Here is a 23,696-nt window from a genome sequence, read left to right on the forward strand (position 1 = left end):
AAAAGGGTGTGAAATAAAAACCTAGGTGCAGAAGGAAAGAAACCTTTTTGTAAGGTATCTCTTTTTGGTTGTTTTGCATACCCCCTTTTCAAGAAATCAGTTTTCAACTCGGTTTTAGATAAAGAAGTTTTACCTTTCTGATCATCAAGTTTAAAGACTTCTGAGATTGATTGTGGAGTAATTTGAATCGCTTTACCCTGTATGGAGGAGTTGATGGCTATGAAGATGTCTCCTTATTTTTCAAGGGTAGAATTTTTCCAGAACTCTCTCTGGGTTTGTTGGTAAATAGGAGCATCTGCAGTTAGCAAAGTTTTGTACTTTGATGCAGATATGGTGTCGATGATGGAATCGAAGGTGTGTGTGGTAGTGGGTTTTGTGAGTAAACCCACATAATTGTGAGGAGATTTGTATGGAATTTCAATAGGTTCAGCGGCCATTTGAGTGGCGTCTTTGGAAGCAGAGGATGAGGATGATTTTGATTTTGATTTCGTCATTTTGATGAAGAAGATCAAAGAGAGATTTGTGATGAAGAGTGGGAAACTGTTTTGAGAAGAGAATTTTTGGAATTCAATTCGATAGTGTAAAACCCTGTTTGGGGTTTTGGTCAGGGTTTTATTTAGGGAAAAAGTGAATGCTGATGTGGCAACGGTTACAATGATCTGATGGCTAAAAACTGACCACGTGCCAACCTCTGATGAAAAGATGAATAATGGAGGACAGTTGTTTTGAGAGCCACTGATGAAGCAAATATCAGTGGTTGCAACGGTAATAATGAGAGCAGTGGGTGATTTTTACTATCAGTAGATAGCACATCAGTGGATACAACACTGGTTTTGAACAACAGTGCTTATCAACAGAGTAAGAGAACAGGGGTTGACTTTCAACAGTGGACAGACTTTAGAAAGCAGATGTTTGAGTACAACAGTAGTTAGGGGTAAAGAAATGGTAAGGATTTGAAAGACCATTAAGTCAGCAACTGTTAGTGCAACAGTGAATAAGCTTTTGACAAAAGGCTTTTTTTTTTTTTTAGCATCTGCTTGTTCTGATGAAGGGAAATGATTTTGTCTTGTGTAATCACAATATCATGTCCAAACATCTGTTGATGGTCTTTATGAAATATCTGCAAGAATGTTGTCCTTAACAAAATACATTTTAGATGCAAATTGTCAAGTTTAATATGTCAGCAGTTTTTACAGGAATTTGTATTCAAGGTTTTGCCACATGTCTATTACCAGTTTTGAAGCCTTTATAAATTACTGACAGTGGTTTAGTACCCCAGATGATGAAAGCCCATTTTACAATAGCTACTTATTTTGTGTCATAATATTTTAATTAGGACATGAGTATCCAAGTATTTTAGGGTCTATTGGCAATCAATCTTTGATCTGTGTTAAAACAAACTTGAGTTTGATATGACCTTGACACTTGTACCATTTCCTTTTGATCTGTTTTCAAGGATAGCATCACCACAAAAAAATAAGGGTTTTACATCCTAACAGGAGAATGAAATTTTTTTTTACTATATAAAAGAAGTAAAAAATACAAAATATATCATTCTAAAGAAAAATAATGAATAATATATCCTGTTTTATTGAGAAAAACCTTTTCAAGAAAAATAATTAAAGGTTATTCTGAAAACAACATCAAAAAGGATCTGGTATACTTTCCAATTAAACTCATAGTCACATCATTCTCAAGTTTTAAGAAAATGGTCGATGATTTGAAATACATCATAATAGCCACTGTTTGAGACCATTTCCTTGTCAATTGATTGCAAAAATGAGGAGACATGTACACATAGGTTTTGAAAGTCCCGTTACCATGTGATGACACTGAAAAACTTGCCTAGTCCTCTTTTAAGTTTAATTACTGGTGATACTATTGTTACCTGAACTTTCCTGAATCAATGTATGCACACAGCTGCTTGATGACCATTGTTCACCCAATTTTGGACTCTTAAGTGTTTTACATTTATACTCTTTTCTTTTGACTTCAAAAGTTTTGAGATAAACACACTTTTGAGTTTTTGTGATTTTTCTTTTTCCCTTTTTACCCTTCCCATTCATAAGTACTAAAATACTTACTGGGAGGTTTTTATTGAAGAAATACTTAGACCAGAATCATTTTACAGCAATGTTTGGAGAGACTTGGACATTTTACACATGCTTATATCAAATCTCACATTACAAATGATTTAATCTGTCTTAACACCTGATTTTCTTAATGTGTTCTTAACAAAGTTGATTTGATCCTTTTAACAGGATTCTCAACCTGTTTTTCAACACATAAGATTCGATAACTAAAGTTTTAATTTCCCTCCTTTCATGTTAACAAAAATACTAATGCTTTTACGAAACTAGGTTTTTGTTTAACAGAGGTTCACACTTTAGTATCAAACATGATGGAAATAACACAAACTTCACATTAACACTTGATTATACCATTATTATCAGACATATTTTCAGATCTGAAAACTATAGGTGATTTATGCATGACATCACTTGTTATGAAAAGTTTGTGTGTCTTATGACATCTTGGTTGTTTTACAGAGTTTTTGAATAGCAATTTTGAACGTGCTCACCCGTTACTCTGTCTTTCAATAAAATACAATCAACCTTGGCATCAATGAATTTTGAGCTGAACTGTTATGTCAAATTGATTGTTAGATCGAATTTGACTGTCCGGGCTCTGATACCAATTGTTAGGATCGGAGGCTGTCATGAAAGTGTTTGTTTGTTTAAATTCAACAAATCAATAGATATGAATTGAGATTTAAATGCAGCGGAAATGAAAACAAACTTTGTAAACACAATCAAGGAGAAAATAGTTTTGATGAACACATGCTTCATATTGTGTCGAATGATTACAATATAAGTCAAAAGATTACAAAGCATGCTTACAAGCTAAACTCTCCCTCAGCCTGATACTCCATGGTTGATTGCACAAGATGAAAGGATTAGACATGAGGAGAAGAACCCACTGAGTCAATCAAATGTAACAGTACAGGGTACTGTTACATTTATAGGCAAACCAAACCACTGAAGCATCTCAGCAGACGTCACCATGAAAGTGACATCTAACAACCTAACAAACTCTATCCACTAATCTATAACTACTGACGATACAGACACTGATTACATTCTAATTACTGATGTATAAACACTGATTCTTCATTCCACTGATGTAGTCAACCACTGATGTTTGAGCATCAGTGCTTTCTTCAAAGGGTGATCAGACCTTGAATGGGCAGTGCTTTAACTCTTCAGCAGTGCTTGGATTCCGTCAGTAGATTGAGCTTCAGCCTTTAATCTTCATCAGTACTTTAGTAGCAGTTGTCTTATTGAGCAGTGCTTTGAAGTCTGTCAGTTGCCAAATAACCACTGTCAAGGGGAAAGCTTAATGCAAACAGCTGATTATGATGAATCCACTGTTGTGAACCAGTTTTGGCTTTCATTATCTGAATAATGAAATACAATGCAATAAGAATACAAATTAAAGTGTGTATCTAAGCATCCTACTAGATTCCATGCATCACCAACATCATCGTATAAAATAAATAATAGAAACACATGTTTGATTAAAATTTGGGATGGTTCCAAAATGGAACTTTGACTAACCAAAGTGGTCGAAAAGTCTTTCGAATTTCAGGAGCATGATTTGGCCAAATAGGTGGAATACTCTCGCCGACAAGTCGGTTAACGGTATTTACCCTTCCGGTTACTACATGTCCCAAATCAATCGAAATTTTGAGACTTGGCGGGATTTATGAAAAATTCAAGGAGTGGAACTAGTCGACAATGTGTGGGTTTCACCCCTAACTTAGCGATTTCGTATCCTAAGTGTGGTTGGTACTCGTCAGGTCAAATTTAATTTCAACACTTTGACGAGGGTCCACTAGAATTTGAAATTTTAATTTCTCCATCAAGGTGAGGATTTCACTCCTATCTTGATGGTGAATTTCATGTAAAAGGAAAAGTAGATGAATTGATAGTTGTTAACCAAATTGTGGGTTTCACGCCTATTTTGGTGAAGTCGTCTCGTTTGTGTATTACAAGTGGTTTCGATTTTTGTATAAACGAGTAAAAAGACGTATGTTCAAAATAATAATAAGTATAAGCACATAAAGCATCTCAAGAAAATAACACGTAAAAGACATTTCAAGAATAGCACATAAAGAATGGGACAATACAATAAATTTTAACAAATAATAAAGCAAGTATTAACACAAAGTGGCATATATGTTGAAAAGGTCAAAAGAAAATAATAAGGAGCAAATAAAGTATCATGCAAGTGGTTCAAGCGAAACATAAGAGTAAAGCTCTAGAACTATAGACTAGGTAAAACGCATGGCAATTTTTCCTAATTCCCTATAGTTATTGTGACAACTCGAGTTTCCGAGATTCCACTTTCGCATTTATTGCACGTTCACTGTTTGTTTAGTTGCTTACTTACACAATTTGTTTGCTTTGTAACTGTATACGTTGTGATATGATAAAGTGTATTGTGATTGTTGCATGGTTATGTGTTATTTTACGAATGATTTAACAAATACATGAACTTGGTGATGAAACTGTAAATTATATGTGGTGTGTGTGTTTTGTGTAAAGGATGATACTTAGGGGTGTTTAGTGTTAATAATGAAAATAAAACAAAACCTCTCAACCCTAATCATTCTCACCAATTCCAATCATACGGCAGTTCAAATCATTCTCTCTACAACCATTGCTCTTATCATTCTTGGATACACAAGTTCTCTCGCATCAATCTTGATTTCCCAATCCATCTAGAATCAATCTAAGGTAAACGTTTAATGATTATTTGTTGCTAATCATTGGTTATTTGATTCATGCAAACCCTAGTTCTCCAAACAAAGTTTCTGTGTTTATTGATTATCCTGATTATTGTGAAATGGTTTGTAAATAGTTGTGTAATCAAATGCTTGACAATAGGATGCCTGAATTGGTTGATTGTTGTTTTGGTTACAGCATTGCCAATGTATGAAAATTAGGGTTTTTGATCGTAACCTGCAACGTAACTGTTCCATTGAAAAACTGTGATTTGGTTTTGAATATTGCATGATTGTTAGTCCGAAGATTTGTGTCAGGGTTTTGTGAAGTCACAAAATCCGAGTTTTAGGATGATGCATGGTCCGAACTTTATGATGATGAAAGGTCCGACTTTTGTAGGACATACATGGTCCGACTTTTATAAGGGGGTGTTCGGTCCGACTTTTATAAGGGGGTGTTCGGTCCGACTTTTGTTGGTGGTGGATTGGTCCGAGTTTTGTGAATAAGCATGGTCCGAATTTTACAAGGACTTGTGGTCCGAGTTTTAGTTGATTCTCTAGTCTGAGTTTTGGTTGATTGTTGGTCCGAATTTTATAAAGGGAACTCATGGTCCGAGTATTTGATGTTTATAAGGTCATAATTTTATTTAAGATGTTAGGTCCGAGTTTGTTGTTGGTTCAGTTAGTGTCAACTCTGTTAAATATACAAACTTCGCTAAGCATGTACACTCCTGTTAAGTTGTTAACTTTATTTGTTGGTTAACTCTGTTAGTTAACTACACTGTCAGTTTATTATTCCTGTATGTTTATAAACCCTGTTGAGTTATTAACTTTGTTATGACTGATAACTCACAATTGTGTTATTTAATAACCACATTAGCACAAACTGTGAAAGACAATTATGTGAAGCATGAATGATATGAAGGTAACTATCTGTTTACGTGTTACTTGATGTTAACTATCCCGTACACTTAGAGATTTCGGTTTCATGTGGAACTTTATAAACTTGAACTGATTTAGTATACGTGCATACTATAGGACTTGATTGATTATTTGTGAGCACTTAACTTAGCATACCGAGCAAACCAAGGTGAGTTCACACTCTTACCAAGGCATGGGATTCCCGGGGTAGGGAATGGGATTGGATGATTGTCTGTATTTACGTTGTTGTTGGGAATTATGAAATACTGACCTCGGTTGGGAAAGGTCACTTATAGATACTGCTAGACTAGTGATACATGGGGAAGCCCCCACTACTCTTCGCACACATGCCTGTAATGGTCGCGATACTAATACTGATTCTTCGCACACATGCCTGGAATGGCCGTGATACTGATACTAAACTTCGCACACATGCCTGGAGGGCCGCGATACAAATAAAACTAGTCTACAATACATGGGAAACCCCTACTAATCTTCGCAAACATGCCTGGAGGGCCGCGATATAATTATATACGATACATGGATTTCTAAACAAACAAACATTTTACGAAATGAACATTGTCACTAAACAATCCACTGTGAACTCGCTCAACTAGTTGTTGACTCTCTGTTACATGCCTTGCAGGTCGTTAGGTATACATGGAACTTGCACTGGGAGGCGCGGTCGTTGTGGACAAGGATCGTGAATACTTTGATTAAATGTTTTGACATTACATATTCATACTTATGTTGGGCTTATTTTCATGCTTTCGCTAAACATTGATATTGCACTTATGTTTTGAACACCTTTCATATTGGTTTGGTTTAAATACATTTACTTTTACTTATTATTTACATGTTCAATATGATTGATGGCTTGATCCTGATCAGTCATGCCTCCAAGCGGTGGTACTCCACGTGTGGATTTTTGGGGGTGTGACAGATTGGTATCAGAGCCATTGGTTATAGAGAACTTGGTTTTAATATGGGGAAAACGTTTTTATTAAAACCAGACTATAACCAGTACAGTGCTCAACGATCCACAACGACGCTTCGCTCCACATGCAAGGCTCAACACCATAGGTACCACTATTCATGTTTACTTTGCCTACTTGCTAGAAATACATAGAACTTTGCTCGTGGTATGCTTAGATTACATTGCCTACTATTCGTTATTGCTTGAGAACACTTGTGTGCTTACTCTCTTCTGTCATCGCACTATTCGCGACCGCTCTCTCACTTATGTTACCTTTGCTATGAAGATCATGGTTGGACGCATTAACTTGACACAAGCCCAGTTGACGGCTCTCATCAACGAACAAGTTGCTGCGGCACTTGCAGCCGCACAAGCAGGAGGTCAACATGCTCAGCCACCTGTTTGCACATTCAAGAATTTCATGGACTGTCGTCCAAGCACGTTCAGTGGCATAGAGGGAGCAGTGGGACTCCTCCGTTGGTTTGAAAAGCTCGAGTCTGTGTTTGAGATGTGTGAATGCCCTGAGGCTCGCAGGGTGAAGTACGCCACTGGCACACTGGAAGGAATCGCGCTGACTTGGTGGAATGCGCAAGTTCAACTTTTAGGATTGGCAGCTGCTAACGCCACTCCTTGGAATGATTTCAAGGAGCTGATTAAACGGGAATACTGCACACGTGACGACATCCACAAGTTAGAAGTGGAGTTCTTTCATTTGAAGATGACTGGGTCGGAAATTGAGGCATATACGAAAAGGTCAAACGAACTGGCCGTTCTATGTCCAACTATGGTGGACCCTCCTATCAGACGTATTGAGTTGTATCTCAAGGGGTTGGCACTAGAAATTCAAAGCCACGTGACATCGGCCAACCTTGCTAACATCCAGGATATTCAGCGTCTTGCTCATCGCCTCACAGACCAGGCAGTGGAAAGAACAGGCTGCCTATACGTATCAGTGTTACCGGTGCTACTACTTCCGCTACTCTCAGTGATAACAAACGAAAATGGGATGGGGATTCCAGCAAAGGTTCAGCTACAGCTCAGTCACAAGTTCAGCAGCGCAAGATTGATAACTACCAGAGCCCTGGTCAGCAAGCTTCGGGTAATCAAAGACAGGGTGGATATCGGGGAAATCTTCCAAGGTGCAATACTTGCAACAAGCATCACAACGGTTAGTGCAACAAGGGTCGTTGTCAGCGGTGCCTCAAGATGGGTCATGAGGCTAAAGATTGTAGGAGCTCACGACCAGCAAATCAGAATCAGCAACAACAACCACCTGCTCCACGAAACCAGCAGCAGCAACAGCAGCGAGGCAACAGAGGATGCTATCAATGTGGTGCTGAAGGCCACTTCAAACGTGACTGCCCCCAGTTAAACCAGAACCAGAACAACAACAATAACAACAATCAGGGCAATGGGAACAACAACGGGGGAAACAATAATGGAAACGATGCCAGGGGTCGTGTGTTCGTGCTGGGGCAGGGTGACGCAAGGAATGATCCTAACGTGGTTATGGGTAAGTTTCTTCTCGACGACTTTTATGTTTCTGTATTGTTTGATTCGGGTGCGGATACCAGTTATGTGTCTTTAAAAGTTAGTCAAATGTTAAAATGTACACCAACACCCTTAAACACCAAACATGTCGTAGAGTTAGCCAACGGTAAAAGTTTAGAGGCCACACATGTAGTCAAAGGTTGTAACATTGTCTTAGCCGGTCAGACTTTCTCCATCGACCTCATTCCTATAGTTTTGGGTAGTTTCGACATCGTTATTGGTATGGATTGGTTATCCCAGCAACAAGCAGAGATCTAATGCAAGGAGAAGATCGTTCGTATTCCCCGTTCGGGTAAAGAACCTCTCGAGGTTCAAGGCGACAAGAGTGGTGCCGTGGTTGGCATCATCTCCTTTTTAAAGGCTCAGAAATGTTTACGAAAGGGTCACACTGCCATTCTAGCACTTGTTACAGATGCTTCAACGAAAGAGAAGAGATTAGAGGATATCCCTGTTGTACGCGACTTTCCTCAAGTGTTTCCTGAAGACTTACCTGGTCTACCGCCTCACCGCCAGGTCGAATTTCAAATCGAATTAGCTCCAGGAGCAGCACCAATAGCTCGCGCACCGTATCGATTAGCTCCAACCGAACTGGAAGAACTGTCTAAGCAATTGCAAGAGCTCTTGGATAAGGGCTTTATTCGTCCTAGCTCTTCGCCTTGGGGAGCTCCAGTGTTATTCGTGAAAAAGAAGGACGGTACCTTCAGGATGTGCATAGATTACCGCGAACTCAACAAGGTGACAGTGAAGAACCGCTACCCTCTGCCACGTATTGATGACTTATTCGACCAGCTGCAAGGGTCGAGCTACTACTCCAAGATTGACCTGAGGTCAGGTTACCATCAGCTGAGAGTCCGGGATGAGGACGTCTCTAAGACAGCATTCAGAACTCGCTACGGCCACTACAAGTTTCTAGTCATGCCGTTCGGGCTAACGAACGCACCTTCAGTTTTCATGGATCTAATGAATAGAGTGTGCAAGCCTTACCTGGACAAGTTTGTGATCGTTTTCATCAACGACATCCTGATCTATTCCAAGAGTCAGGAGGAACACGAACAGCACTTGCGACTCATTTTGGAACTTCTTCGAAAGGAACAACTGTATGCCAAGTTTTCAAAATGCGACTTCTGGCTTCGTGAAGTCCACTTTTTGGGACATGTGGTAAACAAGGATGGGATTCATGTTGATCCATCCAAGGTAGATTCGATCAGGAACTGGCCTGCACCGCGTACACCAACAGATGGTGGGTTATTACAGACGATTCATCAAAGACTTCTCAAAGATCGCACAGCCGCTTACATTACTGACACAGAAAGGTGTTACCTATCGTTGGGGTAATACACAAGAAACGGCTTTTCAACACCTAAAGGATAGGCTATGCAGCGCACCTATTCTCTCATTGCCAGAGGGCACAGACGATTTTGTGGTCTACTGCGATGCGTCGATTCAGGGTCTTGGTTGTGTATTGATGCAAAGGGATAAAGTCAATGCTTATGCCTCGCACCAACTTAAAGTTCACGAGCGGAACCACACTACACATGATTTAGAACTTGGAGTTGTTGTTTTCGCGCTTAAGATATGGCGACACTACCTGTACGGTACCAAGTGCACTATCTACACCGATCACAGGAGTCTCGAGCATATCTTCAAGCAGAAGGAATTGAACATGCGGCAACGTCGATGGGTCGAGCTACTTAATGATTACGAATGCGCTATCAAATACCATCCAGGCAAAGCCAATGTTGTGGCTGACGCCCTCAGTCGGAAAGACACTACGCCTAGACGCGTGCGAGCATTACAACTTACTATTCAGTCTAGTCTTCCTGCACAGATATGAGATGCTCAGGTAGAAGCATTGAAACCAGAAAACGTCAGGGCTGAAGCCCTACGCGGCTCAAGGCAACGGTTAGAACAAAGGGAAGACGGCGCCTACTACGTAACAGGATGCATTTAGGTTCCACATTATGGCAACTTACGCGAGCTGGTAATGGATGAAGCTCATAAGTCCCGCTACTCGGTACATCCAGGTTCGGATAAAATGTACCACAATCTTAGAACTACGTACTGGTGGCCTAGCATTAAAGCCCACATAGCAACTTACGTCGGCAAGTGTTTGACCTGCGCGAGGGTCAAGACGGAATACAAGAAACCATCAGGCCTACTTCAGCAACCAAAGATACCACAATGGAAATGGGAGGAAATTTCCATGGATTTTGTTACTGGCCTGCCTAGATCCCAGCATGGGAACGATACTATTTGGGTGATCGTGGATCGACTCACAAAGTCTGCTCACTTCTTGGCTATCAAGGAAACTGACAAGTTCTCTACACTAGCAGACATTTACTTGAAAGAAGTTGTTTCGAGGCATGGAGTGCCAACCTCTATTATTTCGGATCGTGATGCACGATTCACTTCAGAACTGTGGCAAGCTATGCACAAATCTTTTGGCTCCCGGTTAGACATGAGCACAGCTTACCACCCTCAGACGGATGGGCAGTCTGAGCGCAATATCCAGACTCTAGAAGACATGCTTTGGGCATGTGTTATCGACTTCGGCAACAGCTGGGAAAAACATCTCTCGTTAGTGGAGTTTTCGTACAACAACAGTTACCACACCAGCATACAAGCCGCTCCATTCGAGGCATTATACGAACGTAAATGCCGATCACCTCTTTGTTCGGCAGAGGTGGGTGATAGTCAGATCACAGGTCCAGAAATGGTAGTTGATGCTACTGAACGGATTGCACAGATACGACAACGCATGGCGGCAGCTCATGACCGTCAGAAAAGCTACGCTGATAAACGCAGAAAACCGCTCGAGTTTCGAGTTGGGGATCGAGTGCCACTCAAAGTCTCACCCTGGAAGGGTGTGGTTCATTTTGGTAAACGAGGCAAGCTCAATCCGCGGTATGTTGGACCATTCGAAATCATAGAAAGAATAGGCAAAGTGGCCTACAAACTGAACCTACCAGCAGAACTCGGTGCAGTTCATAACGTTTTCCACGTGTCGAATCTGAAGAAGTGTCTGTCAGACGAGACCCTCATAGTTCCTTTAAAGGAACTCACTATCGACGAACAGTTACATTTCGTCGAGGAACCTGTTGAAATCACGGACCGGGGTGTTAAGGTCCTCAAGAACACCAGAATACCTCTTGTACGAGTTCGTTGGAACTCCCGTCGTGGCCCAGAATACACCTGGGAACGAGAAGACCAAATGGAACTCAAATATCCCAGTTATTTCAGAACAATGCAACTACTACTGAGGCCGAAGCTACTACAGAATTTCGGGACGAAATTCCAAATCAACGGGGTGATGATGTGACACCCCAAGAAAACCAGTAAACGATACAACTTAACTAGCTTCCTCGGTAACCGCATGCTAAATTTCGGGACGAAATTTCTTTCAAGTTGGGGATAATGTGACAACTCGAGTTTCCGAGATTCCACTTTCGCATTTATTGCACGTTCACTGTTTGTTTAGTTGCTTACTTACACAATTTGTTTGCTTTGTAACTGTATACGTTGTGATATGATAAAGTGTATTGTGATTGTTGCATGGTTATGTGTTATTTTACGAATGATATGACAAATACATGAACTTGGTGATGAAACTGTAAATTATATGTGGTGTGTGTGTTTTGTGTAAAGGATGATACTTAGGGGTGTTTAGTGTTAATAATGAAAATAAAACAAAACCTCTCAACCCTAATCATTCTCACCAATTCCAATCATACGGCAGTTCAAATCATTCTCTCTACAACCATTGCTCTCATCATTCTTGGCTACACAAGTTCTCTCGCATCAATCTTGATTTCCCAATCCATCTAGAATCAATCTAAGGTAAACGTTTAATGATTATTTGTTGCTAATCATTGGTTATTTGATTCATGCAAACCCTAGTTCTCCAAACAAAGTTTCTGTGTTTATTGATTATCCTGATTATTGTGAAATGGTTTGTAAATAGTTGTGTAATCAAATGCTTGACAATAGGATGCCTGATATGTTAGAATTGGTTGATTGTTATTTTGGTTACAGCATTGCCAATGTATGAAAATTAGGGTTTTTGATCGTAACCTGCAACGTAACTGTTCCATTGAAAAACTGTGATTTGGTTTTCAATATTGCATGATTGTTAGTCCGAAGATTTGTGTCAGGGTTTTGTGAAGTCACAAAATCCGAGTTTTAGGATGATGCATGGTCCGAACTTTATAATGATGAAAGGTCCGACTTTTGTAGGAGATACATGGTCCGACTTTTATAAGGGGGTGTTCGGTCCGACTCTTATAAGGGGGTGTTCGGTCCGACTTTTATTGGTGGTGGATTGGTCCGAGTTTTGTGAATAAGCATGGTCCGAATTTTACAAGGACTTGTGGTCCGAGTTTTAGTTGATTCTCTAGTCTGAGTTTTGGTTGATTGTTGGTCCGAATTTTATAAAGGGAACTCATGGTCCGAGTATTTGATGTTTATAAGGTCAGAATTTTATTTAAGATGTTAGGTCCGAGTTTGTTGTTGGTTCAGTTAGTGTCAACTCTGTTAAATATACAAACTTCGCTAAGCATGTACACTCCTGTTAAGTTGTTAACTTTATTTGTTGGTTAACTCTGTTAGTTAACTACACTGTCAGTTTATTATTCCTGTATGTTTATAAACCCTGTTGAGTTATTAACTTCGTTATGACTGATAACTCGCAATTGTGTTATTTAATAACCACATTAGCACAAACTGTGAAAGACAATTATGTGAAGCATGAATGATATGAAGGTGACTATCTGTTTACGCGTTACTTGATGTTAACTATCCCGCACACTTAGAGATTTCAGTTTTATGTGGAACTTTGTAAACTTGAACTGATTTAGTATACGTGCATACTATAGGACTTGATTGATTATTTGTGAGCACTTAACTTAGCATACCGAGCAAACCAAGGTGAGTTCACACTCTTACAAGGGCATGGGATTCCCGGGGTAGGGAATGGGATTGGATGATTGTCTGTATTTACGTTGTTGTTGGGAATTATGAAATACTGACCTCGGTTGGTAAAGGTCACTTATAGATACTGCTAGACTAGTGATACATGGGGAAGCCCCCACTACTCTTCGCACACATGCCTGTAATGGCGGCGATACTGATACTGATTCTTCGCACACATGCCTGGAATAGCCGCGATACTGATACTAAACTTCGCACACATGCCTGGAGGGCCGCGATACAAATAAAACTAGTCTACAATACACGGGAAACCCCCACTAATCTTCGCAAACATGCCTGGAGGGCCGCGATGTAATTATATACCATACATGGATTTCTAAACAAACAAACGTTTTACGAAATGAACACTGTCACTAAACAATCCACTGTGAACTCGCTCAACTAGTTGTTGACTCTCTGTTACATGCCTTGCAGGTCGTTAGGTATACATGGAGCTTGCACTAGGAGGCGCGGTCGTTTTGGACAAGGATCGTGAATACTTTGATTAAACGTTTTGACATTACATATTCATACTTATGTTGGGTTTATTTTCATGCTTCCGCTAAACATTGATATTGCACTTATGTTTTGAACACCTTTCATATTGGTTTGGTTGAAATACATTTACTTTTACTTATTATTTACATGTTCAATATGATTGATGGCTTGATCCTGGTCAGTCACGCCTCCAAGCGGTGGTACTCTGCGTGTGGATTTTTGGGGGTGTGAATTATGGCTCTGATACCAATCTGTCACACCCCAACCGATGGCGGAAACATCGGAGTGAGACGAAATAGATTGCTCATGACATCATAATACTAATAACTGTGACAAGTATTTAAATAGTAAATTTTATTTCATTTCTAAAGAATCAATTACAAGAATTTGAAGTAAATACAACATCATGAATAATGAAATACAATGCAATAAGAATACAAATTAAAGTGTGTATCTAAGCATCCTACTAGATTCCATGCATCGCCAACATCATCGCTAAATCTGCAACATGTTTTAAAAAGTATAGTTCAATACAAAGGTATTGGCGAGTACACTAGTTTTAGACTCGTGACATGTGTATAAAAGTATTTTCAATCCAACATAGCATTTGGTATATCAAGGTCAAACTATCATGCATAACAATATGTCAACTCTAGTGTCCACTAGTATTTAGCATCCCTCGTCACAAAAGCAACGAGACCGTTATAGAATAAAGACTTAACAAAACCCCGTCGGGTGGTGTGCTACTCCTATAGCGCTATAATTGTTAAGCCGAGTTAACAAGTAGTATGTATTCTAGCATGAACCTAAGCATAGCAAAGCATGTATAAGGATTGAACGAATAAAAGCATGTTTGTGAATCGTGCATTTTAACAAGTAAAACATGTTGCACCCAAAGTGTATTAAAAGGAAAATGGGTCAAGTGTACTCACAAAGTTGCATATGCTTTCCGATTATCCCATGTGACGAAGTTGTTGAGACTAGGAAGTTGAATGTGTTCGATTTGGAGTTTAAGAGGTGTTTACATATGGTTCTAGGGATTTAGAGTTTAAATAATATGAAAAATAAACATATGAAATTAATCATCTAACACCTATGACACTTGCTCTTGACATTATGAAACTCTAAAAGAGTTAAAATGTTTTCATGGAACAAAGTTCCATTAGAATCGTGACAAGTTGTCAAGGCCTAAGATGATACAATCTACTAGCTTGACGAATGTCCATTAGTTCATCACCAAGAGTCCGATTATTTGGTTGTTACATAAGCATTACATAGTGTATATTACCTCATATAAGTCAAGCATGAGGTAGAAGATTAAAGTCTTCATTTAGGCACCTCTAAGTATCATGGAATTCATACATGAGGTAGGAAGAACAAAGCTTCCATTTAGGTACCTCTATTGTTCACCACTACACTTGTTGTTATGAACAACAAGGAGGGTCATGAACTTACAAGAAACAATAGAAGATGAACAACTAATCTATGAGAAAACATCAAGCAATGTGTGGATTTTCAAGTAGGTTAGCCCAAGCTAATCCTAAATCACGCAATCATCAAGTCTTGAACTTGAGCATCACTTGTGGGTTAAAACCCTTGAACAAAACAGAAAGTTTGTGAGGTTTATACCTCTGATTTTGAATGTCTCAACCTTGTTTTTAAGCCTAACTAACCATAGAAGTGGTTATAAGCATAAGGACATAGGTTTGAGATGAGTTGCCTCAAGTTTAAACAAGTTTATCAAAGTTTGAAACAAGAACAGAAAAATCAGTCCACTTTGGAGCCCTTTTGGCCACATTCCAGGCTCTAGTTTTCCAGGTAAAACCCATGGAAACGTAGTTAAGGTCAATACAAAGTAGTAGGAAAAAGAATCGAGTGAATCGGATAAGAATTGAGTGAGTTATGCTCACTTTAGTGAAATGGTATAAATCTGCTCGAACTTCTGCAATCAGCTACGGTTTGGAGTGTTTGAGAGTGAATGGAGAGTGTTTAGAAAGTGAAAAATGCTTGGAGGAGGCTTGGGTTATATAGGGGATGGATTAGGGTTTCATTGGGTTGGGTTTTGGAAGTGTTTAGTTTTTTTTTTTTTTTTTTTTGAACGGCAAATTTGGATCACTGACGGATCACTGGAGTATCATCGTGCCACCAGTGGAACCACCCAATCATATCCATCTCCACTAGGCAATAATGCCTATACACCAATTCAGGAGGAAACCCAATAAATCTGGGAAAACCCCCTTTGTGAGAATCAAACCCATGACCTAATGGTCATAAGCCTTATCCCACCACCAAGATACCACTAGGCTATAATGCCATGGGTTTTGGAAGTGTTTAGTGGGCTAAATAACTCAAAACAAGGAAATTAAGTGGGCTGATGCAAGGCTGTTAACAGCCCTAAAATTTTTATTTTATTTTATTTTTTTAACATTAGAATGTATATATTTGATGTTTAATAAAGTGTTACATGGTGTCTAGTATGTATGTAACTTGTAATAAGATCCAAAATGCATAAATGACATGTTTTAATTTAGCAAAAAGTGTGATAACATAGGTGTGTATAACACATGAAATGTAACAAGTATGTATGGTTTATAGTTTGGTATGATCAAATGAAAAAAAAAACATACAACTTAATCTTATAATCGAATAACTAAGTGTTTAAATGTATGAAGATTTAAGGATTACAAATACACGATCATTGTTTACGAGTTAAGCTTACGTTTATACGAATTACGAACCATGTATCAAACGAGTGCACGTATCAATGTATAAACATGTATAAACGATGTATAAAAGATTCGTTTCATTACGATCAAAGTCTCAGATTTTACAACGATACAACGAAATACGATTACAAGGAATACAAAATTTCCAAAAAAATAGAATTTCAAGCAATGGTTTCTAAATATGGAAAGTATGAAAACGCAGGGCGTTACATTTATAGAATGTTATATAGTGATGGATGCAGAATAAAGCTTTTTATACAGTGTTATAATGTTATAGTGTGATATTTTTTGGTAGCAGTTCTATGATGGTTGTATAGTGTTATATAGTATTATAGTGTTATATTTTATGGTAGTAGATCTATGATGGATGCATAGTGTTATATAGTGTTACATACTGTTACATAGTGTTATATGGTGTTATATAGTGTTATATAGCGTTATATAGTATTTATATATTGTTATATAGTGCTATAATTTTCTGGTAGCAATTACATGTGTCCGTATTCATAGAATAAGGATGAACAAGGATTGCTGAAATTTAGGAGATGTTACCTTATTTGAAACATATAAAAAGACACTATTACCCCTACAGTTTTCAAATCAAGTCCAAATAATTTAAAACACTTTTTACAATTCTCACGTTTTAGACCTTTTTTACACTATCCCTACCCTAGAGGAATATATAATTATATAAAAAAACTATATAATTCAAAGCTACCCTGTTGAGGATATTGGGGGGGGGGGGGGGGTTGTAACAATTATAATTTTGTTTTCTTTGTAAAGCTCCTTTAAAAATATAATTCTTTTTGTAACTATGTATATCACATATCCTACTCCTACAAGACTCTCACAATTCTCTTAAACTCTCACAATTTTTACATCTCATTTTTAGTATGGATCAACGAAAAGGGAAGGGTATCGCAAAGAAATCTAGTCGAGCGAGTTCTAGTTCAAGAGGTGGTGGGTCAAGTTCGAGAGGTGGCAGGTCAAGTGCTAGAGTAGGCGGTTCAAATGATGATGGGTATAGGCCGCAACAACCACAACACCAAATTTTTACACAACAACCACAACCTCAATTTTATAAATATCCAACATCTTTCGGGTTTTCATAATTTTCACCTAATTTTTTTTTTCACAACCACCACAAAGTCTACCACACGACCTTAATCTAGTATTGGCTCGATACGAGTATTCTCAAGGAGACGCCTTAAACTTCGATGCTTTTGGAACCATGAGGAGCCCAACACATCGTTCCCCATATGTAGATGTTGATCGGCGTCTTCCAATTTTTTAAGGTAATGATAACGAGTTTATGGCCGAAAATCAATAATGGCTGGCTGGAAAAAGACAATTGCGCAGTTGGCACTATTCCCCTACATGCACTTTACACACACACACACAAATATATATATATATATATATGTATATATATATATATATAAGTAATAAGGATGCGACATGAATTAGTTGGTTATCTGTATAATTTGTTATAGTCGGTACTTGGTTCGTCACAGTACTATTTTGAGTAAAACTTTCTTTTCCAACAAAATTTATATTAGAGCGTTGAGGAAAAAAAACATTAAACATATTTGCGTATTTAGTTTTTATAAAGAAAACAAATGGGAGTTATCGAAGGATAATCAACTTAAGTAAAAATTAAATACGTTAAAATCGTATATTATTTAAAGATGAAATTATAACTTAAAGGCAAATTGGATTTAAATAATCTCAACTTTCTCATTTTGGCCGATAATAATCTCAACTCAGTTATTTGCCGATAATAATCCGAACTGATCCATTTCTGGCTGATAATAGTCTGCGTTAAAAATAGCTTAACGGAGTTAAGCTTTTATCCGAATTACAAACCGATGTTTTAGGGTTTTTTATTAGAACGAGGATACAAGTTTATTGATGTAAACAACGAAAACGGTGCTTCAATTCGGGTGTTTAAACTTACATTTAACAAAAATAAAGTCATTTGGAGCACCGTTTCGAGGTAAGTTTTATATAAATCGATTCATATCCTCGTTCTGATCAAAATCCCTAAAACATCGGTTTGTAATTTGGAAAAAAAGTTAACTCCGTTAAGCTATTTTTAACGGCGGACTATTATGGGCCAAAAGTGGACCAGTTCGTTTTATTATCGGCAAATAACTGAGTTGAGATTATTGTCAGCCAAATTAAGAAGTTGTGATTATTTAAATCTAATTTGCCTAACTTAAAAGAATTGATATTTGTGTTCCCTTTCTACTTCTTGTAAATTGTATATATAGATAATAACTAGAACACGGATGGTAAAATCCAGCTGAATAGTAAGCAAACGACAATTAAAAGTGGTAAAAATATTAAAAATAAAACAAAAATTTATATCATCACGTGACGTAAAACACAGACAGACAAACACAAACTTATATTGCGACCCGACATAAAGCGTAGATAAACTACAACTAATACCGACATGTCTTATAAATTCGGGTGATGAAAGTCATATTTCTTAAAGATTTTTTTTCACTGTTTTTAGAAAATGGGGCAAACCAGTGTTGCGGGCAATAACATCCAATATTTTTCATTTTTCAGTTACACTAATAAAACATTTTTGAATTGTCTTTTATCAATTTGTTATTTTATTTAATTTTTTATCAAATTTCATTTTTAAATGTATAAAAAAAATTGGTGTTAAATAACTAATTATGAGAAATTATTAAACCTGATTTTTTTCTATAAATACAAATATACATTTTTAATGGTTTTAGTCATTAAAAATTTTATAAAACTTTCAATAATTATAAAGTTTATATTAGACTAAGTTTATAAATAAATAAAAGAAATATTTTTAGTTTGGTGTATGCCATATGTATGCTGCGAGAAACATATGGTCACTCCAGAGGCCATCACTCTTCTCTTTTAGTTTTTTGGACTTTGAAAAACACATGTTAGATTTGGTCAAACAGCGTTAGCTGTTGTTGTCATGTCTTGTTGACCGTCGAATCGTCATTGCCCTCAACCCTATCGCCAATGCCCAGAGTGCTAGTTATTTTTTAGTTAAGTTTGAATATATTCAATTTTTTAATCGGCTTATGTCGGGGGTTTTTTAAAGGCCAACAAAATCCATATTTAGTTAAGTTTAAATATTTAATTTTTTTAATCAGCTTATGTTTTTTCTTTTTTTGAAAGGCCAACAAAATCATAAATTTATCACCAAAAGTTTGACTGCTAAAATCATGTTAGCCATTGCAAGTATACATTAGAAGAGCAGATACAACATATTACATCTCTAAACAAACTAACTCAAAAGCTACCCAATTCTCCCAGGTGAATATCCTGCCCTTTGACCTGCTTCGCATCCACAAATACCCAATAATCTTCATCTCCTCAAAAAGGTGAAGGATTAGATTGTGTATGGAACCTCTTCTAGGAACTTCACTTCATACCTCCCAGCCTTGTGTTTCAAATCTTCCTGGATCTTTCTAGAACATTCCTCCAGTTTCTTGAGCTCGTCTGTAAACCTTTTGATCTCATCTTCGATATGTTTGTGTTCCGTCTTAGCTTCCATATACCTTTCGATATCCAACCTACTTTCGGATTCAAACATGAGTCTTGAACGTGTAGCAATCCTTTCACTCAAAAACCCGACTTTCATTCCCAATTGAGAAAACGATTTTAGGGAATTATCCCATGCTTCAAGTTCTTCCTTAGTTGTAGTGAGCTTGCAGTTGTAGATCTCATTTGCAAATATTCACAGTTTCACCAATCATTCCGACATCATCTGAAAGCTCGGAGTCAACGTACACTCCTTTGTAGACATCGAGTTCTTGAGATGGAAGGTCCGGTTTAAAGGGTCTGAAACCTCCTAGAACTTCTGAACTAAACGCTTCACTATTGTTTCCCAATTGTTCGATGATTTGGCTAATGATCTGTGATGATGAGAGTGGCTTTGCACGCTTGGTTTTCTTTCGTGTAGGAGATCGCGTATTGGTTTCTGTATGAAATCAAAAACGGGGAAAGAAAATATATCAATCGGGTCTACAAAACAGAAATTTAAGTCAGCTGAAACAGACCTGAAGTCATTTGTTTATTCCGCGCCTCCAAATTTAAACGCGTAATAAGATCATCTGCTTTCTTCAGATCATTCGCCCTAACTATATAAACCTACAAATCGGACATTTAAATCAGATTGTTAGGTCATCTAAATAACTCAAGTTTTATATAGAATCACAGGCATAAGAATCCCTGAAATATAAAGAAACATACACGCTACTGAGTACTGACAAGAACCAGAGTTAATTATGTTCATCATGTGAACAAAACCATAAAAGAAGAGTGTAAACGAAAGACCAAAACATCTCCAGCAAGCAAGTTATGCCCAAATTTAAACTTGTTCCATCCTGCCCTAAGCCTGCAAATCTTAGCAAGGTATTTGACATGATGAATCTCCCCGTTTTCATCTTCAATCATCATTTCAGAATTAGCTTTCGGTAAACATAACTTCCCAAACCACGGTGGAAAAGCCTGTATCCAAAAGAGAGCAATGGATTACAAAGTTTCTTTAACTAAAAACTGATTGCAACTCTACAGGTTCATGGGAATACAATAGCATTACCATCGCATTCGAACATGCCTGTCGTCCTTTCAGCATCTTTATAAAGCTTGGATGCTCCGTTCCTAGGCTTAACCGGACCTCCACAGCTTTAGTCATGGCAGGTGATCTTGAAGACTTGCTTGAAGAACCTCGGGCTACCTGTTAAGAAAATCAGTAATATGTAAGCTCGATATTATATGGTTAAAACATACAATAACTCGATGAAATTTGATAAAGTATAAACTGTTCTAAGTGGAACACAATCCCAAACAAAGACTTGCCGTAAACCTAAATTATTGCCATTGAGCATTACTGAAATAGATTGTAAAAGGTTCAAGCTTTGTGAATGGTTCGATAATTAGCTTTGTAAATGAACTGTTCTAAGGTAAGAAAACATGAAGGGTATCAGTTCGGTTATAAAGAAATGATGCTATCAGTCCAATTAACTCGCAAATCCAAAATTCGATTCGTTTGAACACCCCTACTTCTGAGCATATCACAACTTTACTTTTCGGGTTTTCTTTCCGGCACTTAATGGTTCAGACTGTTTGTTTCGCGAACAAATGTCTGAATGGTTCAGACATTTGCCTATGAATGGTTCAGCATTATATAGAGTGAGTCTGAATGGTTAAGACCTCTAATCTGAATTGGTCAGACATAAGCCTCTAAACGGTTAAGCATTATACTGACTCTTAAAGGTTCAGACCTCTTACTGGTTCAGCACTTAGGGGCTGTTTGGCAACTTCTGAATGGTTAAGTGTTGAAATAGTAAGAGGTCTGAACCATTAAGAGCCAGTATAATACTTAACCCTTCAGAGGCAAATGTACCAATTCAAATTAGAGGTCTTAACCATTCAGACTCTATATAATACTTAACCATTCAGAGGCAAATGTCTGAACCATTCAGACATCTGCTCACGAAACAAACAGTCTGAACCATTGAGTGCTTAACCAGTAAGAGGTCTGAACCATTAAGAGCTTCATTAAGAGGTAAACAAACAGCCCCTTAATGGTTGAGACCCTCTTACTGGATATTTTAAAGTTTTACAAGCAGATATGAGTTGGTAAATAAGGAAAGGAAACAAAAGAAAGTTACAATTTGTTTGTAAACACGGGCAGGCTTGTACACACGGGCAGGTAAGTTTGCAACGCGGTTTGACCTTCTGATCTCCGCCATTTCTGCCCCAATTTTGGGGGGCTGTGTAGGCTTCATCTGCCATTGTTACAGAAAAGCAAGTTTAGGTGATTGTTATTATTTTAAACAAAATGCCAGTTCATCAAACCTATATGGTTAAAGAAGTTGCAGAAATAAAGCTAATGAACTAGATTGTGAGAATAGATAATAACCGGAGGGGGTTTGGTGGGTTTAAGAGCTTGAGTGAGCTGATGAAGATGAAGCTCTTCCATCCTTCTCTTGTTCTCCTCCATCCTTCTCTTACGGAGTTCTTCATAGCCGACCACCATTGTTTCTTTTTCGATGCTTTCAGACTGAGAAGATGGAGGGAGGGAGGGGTTTTACGAGATTTTGATTTGGGTTTTTCTAATAGCTGACCGTTTAAATTTAAGCACCTAAGGATGCGAGAGGGAGTTTGTTGGGTATGGGCACATATTGTATCGGGTACTGCTCCTGAAATATTGAATGGTGATGTGGGCCGGGGGCATTTTCTAGAAAATATTTAGTTTTTAAATTGGCTTATATAAAGTTAAGTGGATTTGACATAGGGCCTAGTGCCCAGGTGGTTTAGCCAACAGTGGGCCAAGAAATATTGAATGGTGATGTGGGCGGGGCATCCAAGGTATACAAATAACCTCTGGGATTTTTTTTTTCAGGTTTGGTGAGCATCTAGAATCTACAACCATTACGCGTTGGTGATATAAGAGGCGAAGAATGTCTTATGAACCAAGAATCTCTCCTGGCCACGACTGATGTGGGGTTTGCCTAGGGTGTCACAATGGTCCATGTTAATCTTTCGGTAGTTGGTATCAGTATCGTTACAATCAATCCCCCTCCCCCCCCCCCCATAGGGACTCGTTGTCCTCGATGAGGTTTGTCCCACCATCCCGAACGGCTCAGGAGGGGCTCTGATACCATTTGTAACATCAGGCCTCTCTGACCATCAATATTGTCCGCTTTGCCCCCGATAGGTTGCCCATCCAAGAACTCAAATATTTGTTTTTGGTTGCTCTAGTGGAGACTTCCAAGGAGGTCACCTATCCTGATACTACTTTTACCTGAGCACGCTTAACTATGGAGTTCTATAACCCACTAGCATTAAGCCTAAAACGCGTTGGTGATATAAAAGGCAGAGAATGTCTTATGAACCAAGAATTTCTCCTGACCACAGCCGATATGGGATTTTCCTAGATTGTCACAATGGTCCATGTTAATCTTTCGGTAGTCGGTATCAGTATCATTACAATCAGGCCTTGGGTCTCTCTCTTGGGCGGGGCATCAAGTACATGTATCTTTACCTATTAACCAATTTCTAAACGTTGAAATAGATCGTAAAGAAACACCACTTTCTTATGAATTTGTCTTGAATCTTTTGGATCAAATTTTGGGCCCCAAGATGATGAGTCATGTGTCCCACTCCTCCCACACATTTCATGGGTCGGCGTTGTGTTTAGCATAGGGATGAGCATTTGGTATCAAATACCGATCCCATCCTAATACCATCCCAATCCTGATCCCGA

At 38.2% G+C, this 23,696-nt stretch overlaps 1 protein-coding gene across 1 annotated transcript; it reads right to left on the reverse strand.

The window, feature by feature from the left end:
* Nucleotides 1-20,145: 20,145 nt before the first annotated feature.
* Nucleotides 20,146-22,466, reverse strand: LOC110895647 (B3 domain-containing protein Os06g0194400-like). Its single transcript, XM_035981378.1, has 6 exons — nt 22,350-22,466; nt 22,099-22,215; nt 21,024-21,161; nt 20,759-20,932; nt 20,482-20,572; nt 20,146-20,402 (listed from the first exon to the last, which is right to left on the reverse strand). The coding sequence occupies exons 1-6, from the start codon at nt 22,464-22,466 to the stop codon at nt 20,146-20,148; spliced, it is 894 nt and encodes a 297-aa protein (XP_035837271.1).
* Between the last annotated feature and the right edge of the window lie 1,230 nt (nt 22,467-23,696).

Source organism: Helianthus annuus, chromosome 12, assembly GCF_002127325.2.
Source record: "Helianthus annuus cultivar XRQ/B chromosome 12, HanXRQr2.0-SUNRISE, whole genome shotgun sequence".
Taxonomy (NCBI): Eukaryota; Viridiplantae; Streptophyta; class Magnoliopsida; order Asterales; family Asteraceae; genus Helianthus; species Helianthus annuus.

Bases quoted from the DNA above. Each gene is read 5' to 3' on its own strand.
- LOC110895647 (XM_035981378.1), bottom strand. From the start codon at position 22,466: ATGGTGGTCGGCTATGAAGAACTCCGTAAGAGAAGGATGGAGGAGAAC. The intron at 20,933-21,023 runs GTAATGCTATTG...TTTTGGATACAG, and splicing joins AGGCATGTTCGAATGCGATG to GCTTTTCCACCGTGGTTTGG. The intron at 20,403-20,481 runs GTCTGTTTCAGC...GATTTCATACAG, and splicing joins GAATAAACAAATGACTTCAG to AAACCAATACGCGATCTCCT.